The sequence below is a fragment of the Anabrus simplex genome, chromosome 5, assembly GCF_040414725.1.
Source record: "Anabrus simplex isolate iqAnaSimp1 chromosome 5, ASM4041472v1, whole genome shotgun sequence".
NCBI lineage: Eukaryota > Metazoa > Arthropoda > Insecta > Orthoptera > Tettigoniidae > Anabrus > Anabrus simplex.
Window position 1 is genome coordinate 363,266,232 of NC_090269.1, and position 12,925 is coordinate 363,279,156.

Here is a 12,925-nt window from a genome sequence, read left to right on the forward strand (position 1 = left end):
CAGGAGTGGGAAAAAAAAAAAATACCTGTGGTGATGACTGATTATAACTTACATAAGAGAGGCACTGATTTTATAGGCAAACGGTATGGACTTTATACAGGGAAGTCTAAACACTGTCCATTTAAAGTATTCTCTGGACTGCTAAATGCTGAAACTATAATTGCAGTCATTATTTAGAAGAACAACCCTGGATTGGAAAACTCTGTACCCATAGAATTATTTCTAAAAGAGTTAGGTATGTTCTCAAAAAGGTGGATATTATGCTCCAGGTTTCCCTACAGGCCCTGCCACTGAATGTCAAAATAGCAATGATGCAGATTAGTGGTCTTGCTGGCGAACCCCCACCAAAAAAGACTGCAGATGATGTCTTTGCCATGAATATGCAAGATAACCCTATAATGCCCGGCATGACAAATTTATCACACGACTTTCAGATGCTATCAGAAGCTATAATACATCTCTTTAATTTTTAATGCCCAGTGTAGCACATTTGTCACACAGTCGTGAACATACTCTGGTGGATATTTTCTTCAACTGTGGTCCGGGAAGAATAAAAGAGATGTATTATAGCTTCTGATAGCATCTGAAAGTCGTGTGACAAATTTGTGACGCCGGGCATTATAGGGATAAATCAGTTCTAATCATATTACAATAGCATTACAGTAATAGGTAGACATGTACAAATATTCATCATCATCATCATCATCTTGAACCAGCTCCGGTTTCCCCGCTGTGGTGAATGAGCGCTCTCCATTTACTTCCATCCCTGTAGGTCTTCTTTCATAACCTGCTGCAAAACCGGACCTCATCCCGCTAAATTATTTTTAATCTGATCGATCCATCTCTTCCTTGGCCGACCTTTTGATCTTTTGCCTTAGAGTTCCTTCTCAAACCAAACTCTAGCTGTTCTTTGTGGTCCATTCTTTTGAGATGACCAAACCATTCAGCCTGGCTTCAACACAGTCCTCACTATGGGTTTTTTTCACTTGGACACAATTGTGTATCTCATTGTTTCTTATTTTGTCCCTCCTTGTTTTCTGAACCATAGTTCTTAAGAACTTCACTTCTATTGCATGTAGTTTGCTGATATTTCTGTTAGTTTGGATGCAGGTTTATAGACTGTATGTGGCAACTGGTACAAAGAAGTTTTCTCACAAATGATAAAACTGTGCTCCATTCTGTACTCTACTAGTGATTTCTGCAGTTGGCTAGCTATCTGTTGTTACTACACTGCCAAGATAATGGAACTGATGTACTTCTTCCAACTTTGATCCACCTAGAGTGATGTTAGTAGGGATGTTCTGTCAACTAACAGGCAACACTGCCGTTTTGGACCCACTTATCTTGAGACCAAATTGCTTGAATGTAGCATTCAAGTCATTCAGCTTCTGTTATTCTTCAGCCTCACTATCACCCCATATCACTACATCATCTGCAAAGGCAACAGCTTTAAATTTAGAGTAGTTGTTGAGTCTCTTAACTCTTTTCATTATCTTGTCCCTTACAATGATCAAAAGAAGTGGCCATAGTGCACTGCCTTGTTGTATACCCTGCCTAGTCTCAAACCACATTGAATATCCATCCCCTATTTGAACACAGCTCTGGCAATGTTCATACAGCATTTTGACTTTATTAGTTAAAGCATATCTACAGTATTCTCAAGATATTCCCAGATTGTTTGTTTCTGTACACTGTCATAAGGCTTCTCAATATCTGAGAAAATAAAGATGACGTCCTTTCCTTTTTCCTAGTGCTTCTCCATGATCTGTTTACATCCGAGGCTCATTTTACTGTTAAAAGCAATTTGACAATATTTTTTCTCCCCTTACTGGCATGCTGGGCCTAACACAAGGTGAGGTTTTTCTGTCCGGGTAAACTTCCTTAGCCTTTGATAATCCTCTAACCAATCTGCAAGGCAGCAGCATTGTGATAAATTTGTGTGTCATTTCCTACATACAGATTTCATCAAACCTGCTAAGGGAGAACTCCTCTGCCTGCAGCCGTTGGTTCTCCCTTAGTTCGCCTGGTTTGGTAGTGGCCGCCAGACCCTCGGTCAGACAATCACAGGTAGTACCGTTTACTGTTACATACGGAAGCAGGATGATCCTGACCTAAATATTATCACATAAAAACACAGTAGACATGTTTTATTTCATGAAAATGGAAATAAATACAGCAGTAAGATTATATCAAACTATAGAAAGGGTCATTTTTACCTATTACAATAAAATGTACGAAATGCGTATCATACATTTTCAAAAATTATTTCAAGTCAGGAAAAAAATACTCTTCATAGTCCTAGTGGTAAAACCTATAAACCAAATATTAGATCATTTCAGACTGTTATATACTAATAACTATACAAAAAACATACCTTATTGTCAGGAGTAAAAAATGAATACTTGTGGTTGTTTTCCAGGAGAAAGAACAAGACATCTGACAGAACTATGACAAGTACCACTTGCATTTTACCCCTGCCTTGCATCAACATTGCAACACCTTCAAACCTGAAACCAAACATGATAATTGACAGATAAAAGATGTATCTTAGGAAGCTGTCAAACAAGAAAAAATAGTAGAAAGGAAGGATGTTTACCTAGACAAGGGAACAACAGAAAACCTCCCTTCTTCATCAGCAAGAATCAACTAGTAAGCTACTCCACAATGACACGCAGACGCCTCCCAGTTTTAAGTCTATATTGACCCCGTATCAGCTCTACTAACCTGCACTTCCAAGTGGCTCTTACTGTTGTTCAACAGTCCAAATTTACAATTTTTTAAAACCTATGACTGCTTTGAAAATAATTCTACTTTCATTTTACCAAACAGTAAAAATTAACTCTACCACAGACTGCAGGACTGTTCTTCAAATGCAATCCAACAACTTCAGTGCAAATCTTATATCAAACTTGCATCATCACACCTGCCCATGGGTGAGATGAACAACCATAGAACCACAACACAAAACAACTATCTTCTTCTTTCCAAGCATGGTACTCCCACTGTTGCTTTCAAAGTGTTTCACTGAGAAAGTCATCAACAGATTACTTTTTTTTTCAAGTCCTGAGTAAACTAATCTCCAAACAGTGGATAATTAAATCATAGGTACAATTCATAGTTCCTGTAATTACCTCCCCACCCCCCCACCCTCTCTCTCTCTCTCTCTCTCTCTCTCTCCACTGTACCTATCCCAATCAGAACACCTTATTCCAGACTTTTTCTCAATGAATAATAACAAAATATTTCTACTGTATCATCATACTCTATGATCTACTATAAATGTCTTCTACATCCTTGTGTAAGTAAATCACTTTCTCAATTGGTCTATTCTCCATTTGGCTAGCTTTGAGTAATTTGAGAACAACATAATAGGGAGAAATTATTTACGTACAAGGAAATATATTTAACAGAAATTTGTAGCAAATTCACTAAAGAGGCTTGGATATCTTTTTTATTTTGTCATATGAACTAAAATGTGTAGAAACTTTCTGCTAACTTATGTTATTTTGGGACCTATGATTATCTGTAATTGTAATTATTTGGGCTTAGGATTGAAACAAAACGCTCAGCACATAAAATAATATTTTTTAGAATAAATGTGGAAAAATCAAGCAACAAAATACATTTGGAATAAACACTGACAGCATTACAGCCTCATATATCCATCTTGTTGGCTTTGCAGTCATATTATGAATAATGTTTTTAAAGTTTTCCTAAAGTTCTGGAGTTGTTCTAAACTCAATATTTTGGCCATTTGAATTAACAGAAGAACACACATTTTTTTAATTCTAAAATGTTATACTGTTCGGCATTCATTCTGCAAATCTATCAATATACAGAACTTTCCTACTACTCTTAACTTCAAAACAGGGGCGTAAGAAGAACATCACTTGCTAACTTAATTCTTTCAAGCAAACTATTTATTACATCTTGAATAAATTTCTCTTGTTATATTCCTGTCTTGGAAGAATATTTTTTCATAAATTTTTGGAACTGTCTACCATTACAATTAAATTATCAGCAAAAGCAAAACTACTTACAACTAGGATTGCCAAATATACGGTTTTAGCTGGAAAAGTACAAAACTTCCCCATTTTGTTCCATATACAGAGCAGATTGTAAACAGAAAAAGTTCCAATTTTAAAAATGATGGCTTGTATTTTTTTAATCTAGTAGAAAATTTTCTATTGTGCTGACTATGTATCGTCTGTTGTACATGCTAGAGCAAACGTAATGACAGTTGTCAGGGATGCAACGTCAAAACTGTGTTGGCCTACTGTGAAAGTTTTCCCTATTATTATTCTTCTTTTTTCCATATCTGGTTAACACTTGAAACGTCCAGTAGCAAGCAGCTGAACATTAAATGGAAGGATGAGCAAAGCAGATCTGATCTACGAAAAGATGGACTCTACACTAATTTCAATTACGATGAAGGTTGTAGTGATATTTATCAAACAGTACTCCTAATAAAAATGTGCTGAAAAGTGCATGCCCAAGTGAAAAATGTTCAGTTGTTTATATATATATACAAAACTCAAATCATAATAATTGTATTAGTGAGTGATACAAATATGTACTTGGTGTTATGGAAATAAATAAGAAGTTAACTAAACAAGAGTTAATGACATTTTTGATCTATTGATTCATTGTGGTATCAAAAGTACAATGCCAGTATGTATGTTCCTCTTTATTCTGTATGAAATATGACAGCCCTACTTACAGCACTTCCACCATAATGACTATAAACCTGCCATTTTACAACTTGGGATAAAAATTTAACCTTTTCACTGCCGAGTTTTGATGACCAGGCAAACCCTGTGGGCCACGTTTCTTTTACGGAAGAAGCACTTTTACAGGTAATTTTTTTCTATTGCTATTAATGGATTGCATATTGTCCCCTTAGCCCCGCAGCCCAATACGGGGTCGGGGATGAAGTGATATTATATTTTACAGCATATTTTTACGACCAAATGCCCTTCCTGATGCAAACCTCAGTTGAGAAGATAATGAATGTGAAATGATTGATAGTGAATGAAACTGGGTAAGGAAGTGGAAGGAATTGGCTGTGGCTTATGAATAGGAACTGTCCCGGCATTTGCTTGGGAGTGGAAAATGGAAACCACAAGGAAATAAAACCATTCTCAGGACAGCCGATGGTGGGTTTTGAACCCACTCGCCTGCCAAATTGAGAGTTTGGCTCCATAGCCGTAGCACGTTAACACGCACGGCTACTCTGCTCAGTGATATTATTACTGAAATACAATATAAAATTGTTGATCCAAGACCTGGTATTATCAAAATCATTAACATTTGGAGAAAAAAGAATTTATCTGAGAAGAGGGTGACAATTCCGCATGAGATTCATCATTTCTACTTTGTGTCACACTTTCTTGTAGTTCAATATCGCCCCCTATATTCTCCATCTTTATTATCAAAATATCTCTCTCCAGAATCACTGTTTATGAGGAAACATTCAATTCCTTCGTTAGCAAGAAATGAATGTATACTTCAAGACGCCATGATGGGTACATGTTAGTGGGACAGATGTTCCACTCCAACGAAGCTGAAATAACATCAGACTGGTTTCAAAACACGCAAAATGGAGTGGTATATCTACTGTACAGAATTTCTTTGAGCATTTCCACGGAATTTCAAAGCATGACGCTATACCCCGTTCATTTATGAGATTGGTGAAGTACACACTGCACCAAAACATATATATAGGGTTTGGCAGACGAGGCACGGCATTCAATAACGTATATATATATGGGTTTGGCATTGAATGGGTTAAGTAGGTTTTTAAGATTTTGATGCTTTAACTACTTTGAATTCTACCATAAATTATAATCAATTGTCAGTATAAATGTATTTGACCTCCTGTTATACATGAGCCACAAGACATTGATTTGGCGAATATTTTTTTCTCTTAGTACTCCGTCACAAGCCTTATCTAGATCAAACATAAGCTTAAGTCTTTATTCCCCCCCCCCCCATAGCACTGCTCCATTATCACGCAAGTATTGAAAACATGGCCTAAAAACCTCTTAGTGATCCTGGTAGCAACAGGTATAAAAATAGCAAGCAATAGAAGCAACAGATGGGAACAGTAACCAGAGGGATTCATAATGGTGTCATGTGATTGAGACAAATGAGTTCGGTAATAATGGAACAGAGACGTGAAAGAAGACAGGAGATAATTCAGATAAGAAATAGGTATAGAAACAGAAGAAGTTAAGAGGAGTAGGAAAGTGTTTAGTGATGCAGAAATATTCATCTATTTTGCACCAATGATAGATTTTCCTTTCCCATAGTGCCTGTAAACACTTCCTGTTCCATTACTTGTGTACTGATACAATTGATACTTCCATCCAACTAACTGGAAGGTGCCTTACCTTATTTATTACATTTTGAAATTATTTTATTCTTATCTTACTCCTCAGTTTGACCATTTCCGACTGAATCATCTCACTCTGCTGCTTTTTGACAATATAGTTCATTAATAATTTTCTTCACTTCTTGACTACACATCCAAACTCAGTCTACTGAACTTTGCGATCTGAAAATTTACCTGCACAGGTTCCTTATACAATGACCTTTTTTTTTTTTTTAATACCCTTCATGTGTTCCAATCATTGAATTCTCTTTTACTACCATTTCTGCAATATCTTTTCTTGCTTCTCAGAAAGGTTCTTCTTCAGTACGACCAAATATTTAAGAAATATTAAAGAAAACAACAAACTACTAATTCTTTTACAAACACTGTTTTGCAGTAAGCATACTAATATAATATACCAAAGGGGCAATTGCTTACAACTCTTTGGTTATTATGGAAGGAATTCAATTTTAAATACCAGTACTTATCAGAACATAATGCATTAAATTATTCATTATTTATCTCACAATTATAGAAACATTAGACTTCTGAGTTTATATATATTTCTAAGCCACAAGCATCTGAGACAATAAACTGAGAACTGGGAAACAAATAGTATACCTCAATTTTCTATTTTTTAAAAGAATATCAGCCTTTTTAAACTTGTTATCTCGATGAATTGTGAAAGATTTTGCATCAATCCTGTTGTAAATCTCCAGTTTGCGATCTTCTTTCTCCTTTTCTGCAACCTGAGCGTCTACTTCTACCAGTATTTCCTGCAGACATGTACAAGTAATGTAAATATATATTATTAAATTTAAATGCTTCATAAATATTCTTATATACCAAAACACAAAATATTCAAAGCTTAGTATTCTAACAACATTATTAATAGAGCCTGGATTTCCATGCAAATGCATGTTTTTAAATAAGCTGCTTACACTTCACAAACTTTGCAAATATTCGTTTTATGACTTAATGATTCCAAATAACCATTCCTTTTCCCTGCATGTTTGCATGTCTTGGCCTTTTTAGGAGAAAATTTATGCATAATGCATATTTTGAAGATTTTGGATTTAATAGCGAATATTTGGTCATTTATACTGCATAATATGACTTTTCTTCTGACTTTGGCGCATATACACTAGTGTCTGAAAGTTAAACATAAGTTACGAGTAAGCAGGGCAACAGGAAATAGTTACAATGCTAAAAAGAGAAAAATGTTCCACCTTTTCAATACAATAACACTGTTGCACGAATCAATGTAGCAACATATTTAATTTATTAAGGGACCAGTTTTGACATCTGTCCATGTCATCATCAGCCTACACAAAAATGGCAAGAAGTCAACACAATTGTAACACTTATGACACTTTTCTTGTTCTTTAAACAACAGGAAATGACCGCAAATCGCAAAACATATGCACCTACCAACCTTACGTTTTCGCTCTGTATAGGAGAGGAGTGTTCCCTGCTTTGACCAGCAGCGTAACCACAAGGTAAACGCAGCCAGTGCCTGCGCCCCATATTCCCTCAGTCGTGTTTGCCCTGTTATAGTGTGCGGAGTGTAGCTTCATGGTGAACGTGATAACATAATGGTACAATGATGCCATCTGGACCCTGTTTTGCAGGGTAGAATACTCGGCCACCTGGAAGCAGGCCAGACCGAAGTCGCTGTATCCTTGAATGTGCCACAAAGTGTCATTTCCAGGCTTTGGAGATGATTTTGAGATATAGGAGATGTTAGTCATAGGCCAGTACCAGGTCGACCAAGGGTAACCACCCCACAGCAGGACCGATATCTGGACTTAACTGCCTGACGAAATCGGAGTGCACCTGCAAGACAATTGTCGGTGGAACTTGCAGCCATTGCAGGGGCTGCCGTTTCCCAGCACACTGTACCAAAGGCTCAGAACAGCAGGGCTGTTTGCCCAACATCCAGCGGTGTGCGTCCCGCTCACTCCAGCACAGAGACGGACCCGTTTACTGTGGAGCCATCAACATCGAAACTGGACCATGAATTAATGGAGGCATGTGCTCTTCACAGATGAATCCCGCTTCAGTTTGCAGAACGATTCCCGTCGCACATTAATCTGGAGAGAACCGGGTAGCCGATACAACCACAGGAACATCGTGGAACGGGACCAGTATGATGGTGGTGGCGTCATGGTGTGGGGCAGCATCATGTTGCATGGCCGTACGGACCTGCACATCTTCATGGGTGATCCAAGGAACACTGTTAACGCTCGGAGATACAGGGACGAGGTACTGAGACCACACGTTCGACTCTTCAGAGGTGTGGTTGGTCCAGACTTCCTCTTAATGGACGATAATGTCCGACCGCACCGCGCTGCTCTGGTGGATGAATTTCTGGCTGGGGAAGACATTCATCGCATGGATTGGCCAGCGAGGTCTGCGGATCTGAATCCTATAGAACATGCCTGGGATGCATTGGGGAGGCAAATTGCATCCCGTAAGCCTCCACCAAGGACCCTCCAAGACCTTTGCATTGCCCTTTCGGAGGAATGGGATCGAGTGCCACAAGAGCTCTTGGACCATTTGATAGAGAGCATGCCACGTCGCTGTGAAGCATGTGTGGCTGTTAGGGGTAACCATACACCCTATTAACAGCATATTTTCTTGTGGAAGACACTGCCAAGTTTTGTTAGTTGTTGTCAAAGGTGTACCTCAGCTATCAGAACCTTTTTCTGACACTGTTTTCTTGGACAAGTTGTGTGACATATGGTGTGCGAGTCAGCTTCTGTTTGTTCAGCAATCCGTCTGACATTCTTATCAGGCGGTATGGCCTCATTTAGTGATTATGCTTAACTTTTGGACACTAGTGTATAATGTTAACTTGCCATTAATGAATGTTGGTTTGCAGAATTTGGAACAGTTCTTTCACATTATACAGTAGGCCTATGTCTGTTATTGAGAGACGAAGAGAATGTATTTTTGGCATCCTATCTGACGACAGAAGTTAGTACATACGGTAGAGATCTTATAAACCAATTAACCCAGCACTTTTTTATGTGTTGCTTGAGTAAACATTGATGTAAGCCGGAAGGCCCCACATCAAGCTCTGCAATTCTTAGGAATACGTTATCCCATTTTTAATTGCTATAAACTGTGCATTACTAAATGACGGCTAATTTTATCTTCTATGTTAGACAAACAAAACAAAACTTGTATCACACTTCTGTGACACCACGTTACTGAGATAGCAGCTTACAAACCTTGGTTTTGCACTGAACCTTCCGTTATTATCCTGGAATTTCCTACCTGGAACTCTCACTCATCACACATCTATGTTATCGCAGCTTCAATCTTTAGCAGTTATTGAAGACATCATCTGCAATCATCGCACAGAGAGTAGCTGCAGCAGCTAGAGACAAGCTGAACAAAGTGATCCGTTCAACTCCTGATTTTGAATTCATCAAGCTTATAAAAGATGTATTGTGGTGAAAATGCAAAGACGTACAATCTGACAATTTGTCCCAAATGTCTTTATTTAAATATGCACCTGTCACTTCTTGTGATTGATGGAGAAAGGTCATTTTCTGTGCTTAAGAATGTGCTGACAGATAAAGGGATGAGCTTAAATCAAGACAATTTGGAGAAAGTTTTTGTACAATGTTTGAGGGCCTATGTATCACAAATGCTCTTCCAGTTACCTGCCCATAATTGTAGACAGTCAATAAATATCTTCATAGTGTATAGTTTCCAGTTTATTGTGCAAGTTTTGCCATGATAGTACATGAATGCATGCATATTTTGAGATTTGATAGTGCATGGAAATCCGGGCTCACATTAACAACAAAATAAACATAAGGTATCCTTACAGTTGTTTTAAAATGATTAATTCCAATAGAAAACTCTATTAGTTAACTGTATTATGTAAATAGCCCATTAGAAAATAATTACTTAAAATTTAAATAATAATAATAATAATAATAATAATAATAATAATAATAATAATAATAATAATAATAATAATAATAATAATAATAAATGTAAGATCATCAGCCCAGAGGCTGGTTGGAACCTCAGATAGCACCACCAAAGTTTATTTGATTATAGGGAAACTACGAAAGCCAGTGGTGGCCCCAAAATGCATATTAGGCAAGATGAGGAGTGAGGCAGTTTGCCACTGAATGAATAATGTTATCTGCTTTACGTCCCACTAACTACTGTTAGCGATTCTTTTGGAGATGGTGAGGTGCCGGAATTTAGTCCCACAGGAGTTCTTTTACGTGCCAGTAAATATACTAACGCAAGGCTGATGTATTTGACCATCTTCAAATACCACCAGACTGAGCCAGGATCTAACCTGCCAAGTTGGGGTCAGAAGGCCAATGCCTCAACTGTCTGAGAAACTCAGCCCAGCCACCGAATGATGATGATGATGATGATGATGATGATGATGACCATCCATGAATGTAAAAATTTTAGAATTACCAGTTGTGACAGCAACTTTTCATGCAGCTCACGAAATTATGAACGGCCAACAACCCGAAGTTTGTCGGAGGTGCAGGAATAGACATATGTTGTTAATAATAATAATAATAATAATAATAATAATAATAATGTTATTTGCTTTACGTCCCACTAACTACTTTTTTGGTTTTCGCAGACGCCGAGGTGCTGGAATTTAGTCCCGCGGGAGTTCTTTTACGTGCCAGTAAATCTACCGACACAAAGCTGTCGTATTTGAGCACCTTCAAATACCACTGGACTGAGCCAGGATCGAACCTGCCACGTTGGAGTCAGAAGGCCAGCGCCTCAACCGTCTGAGCCACTCAGTCCGGCTAGACATATGTTACCCAATATGGTTCTGAGTCAACATTCTCACTCTCACTAACAATTGTGAATAACTCATAGACCTTATGGACAGACATAAGCTTGGAATACTGGAGTTGTGTGAGACGAAGTGGAATGGCTGTGGAAAGAAGATATCACACTTTATTCCTAGTATATACACCTCACGTAGTACGTACCACAAATGAGAAAGGACTGTTCCTTATCGAACTTGAAGAACAAATAACAAAGGAGAACACCATCATTATGGATGATCTGAATGCCCAAGTTGGTAGAGACAAGGTTTGGAAAAAATCATTAGACTTCATTGTTTTGTGAACAGAAACTCTGAAGAGGACAAATTAATTGATTTCTGCATGTGAAACAACTTAAGCATACAGAACACATGGTACCAGAAGATGGGGAGTTGTAAAATAATGAGATACATTTGTGATGCAAAGCAGAAGATTACATGTCTGATGGCTAAGCTGGTTGGTATCTTAGTGATCGGCTATGATCAGAGAAACTAGGTGAAGAAGTCAACTGCTCAGCAAGTTGGGTCAATTTTGAAATTCTACGTCATGACGACGTCAGCCGATGTGAACAGCCATGTCACAAGCTGCAGTGTGATCATTCTACTTTTCGTACAGTGCGGAAAAGGTGTAGCACATCTTTCTGGACAGGTTAGATTGCGGGACGATATGCATGAACTCACGTGAGGTGACAGTAGTGTGTTTCCGCCTTTACTTACTAAGGCTATGTTGTCCGCAAAAGCTAGGCAGTCTGCCTGTGCTCTCTTATCCCTTATCTCCCATGTGTCTCTTTGGTATCCCCATCTAGTCGTTTGTTGCCCTCCACTGTCTGATAACTTCACCAGTGCTACACCGAACAACATCGATGACAGTGTGTTTCCTCGTTTAACTCTGGTCTCCAGGGATCCAATGATCTCTTCCAGTCTCCAAGGAACTTGCTGTTTTCTCATCACTGATGCTACAGGACTTTTCAATGTTGGCTGTACTTTTATGCTGTTGTTTGTATAGGTAGTCGATAGATGCCTCGCTTGTCAGCTGCTGTATCAAGTTTCTTATAGATTACATTGAGATGAGCTGCTTTGGCTGCTGCGAGTGCCTTATTTGCTGATTTTTTCTGTCTTTGACTAGAGAAACGCTTGATAGAGTTTCTTATTTGTGTGGACCTTGTTGTTTACCTCTTCAGTCCACAACCACAATAAATGTCTATCCTATGGCATCCAGGTTTTATGATACCAAGTTGTTCTTGAGCAACTGAATGAACATCTTTCTTTAGAGAAGTACATCACTAGTAGGTGGTAGGGTGATGCTGGAAATGATAGCAGTTTCCTTTTTTTCTTAGTAACCACCATTTCATTCTCGTTGGACCACTTCACTCTTCTTTCTTTAATGGTGGAGGTTTGATGTATAACTGAATGATCATTGGATCAGTGCCACCACTGTCCCAATAAGGGAATTTTAGGTCACTATGTCAGACAAGAATAAAATCTATCTGGCTTGTTCTAGAACTACTGTAGTATGTCCACAGATGAGAATGTCGCTTCTTAAAAAAATGTATCAGTAATAACCAAATCACTGGCCTATACAAAATTTAGGATTTTCTCAGAAACATAATTTCTGTTACCAATTTCATAATTTCCATGACATCAGTAGCCTTCTGTTGTTGAACTGAGGTGTCCATTGAAATCACCATGGATGATTAGCATGTTTCATCAAGGCACATATT

General features: G+C 38.1%; 1 protein-coding gene across 1 annotated transcript in view; it reads right to left on the minus strand.

The window, feature by feature from the left end:
* The window catches only part of cyst (rho guanine nucleotide exchange factor 18 cysts), a 549,231-nt gene that overhangs the window by 108,920 nt on the left and 427,386 nt on the right, over nt 1-12,925 (minus strand). The window contains exons 19-20 of the mRNA XM_067147675.2: nt 6,995-7,149; nt 2,375-2,507 (exon numbers count right to left, since the gene is read on the minus strand). Of these exons, the coding sequence (XP_067003776.2) occupies nt 2,375-2,507; nt 6,995-7,149 (288 nt within the window). The remainder of the gene's footprint in view (nt 1-2,374; nt 2,508-6,994; nt 7,150-12,925) is intronic.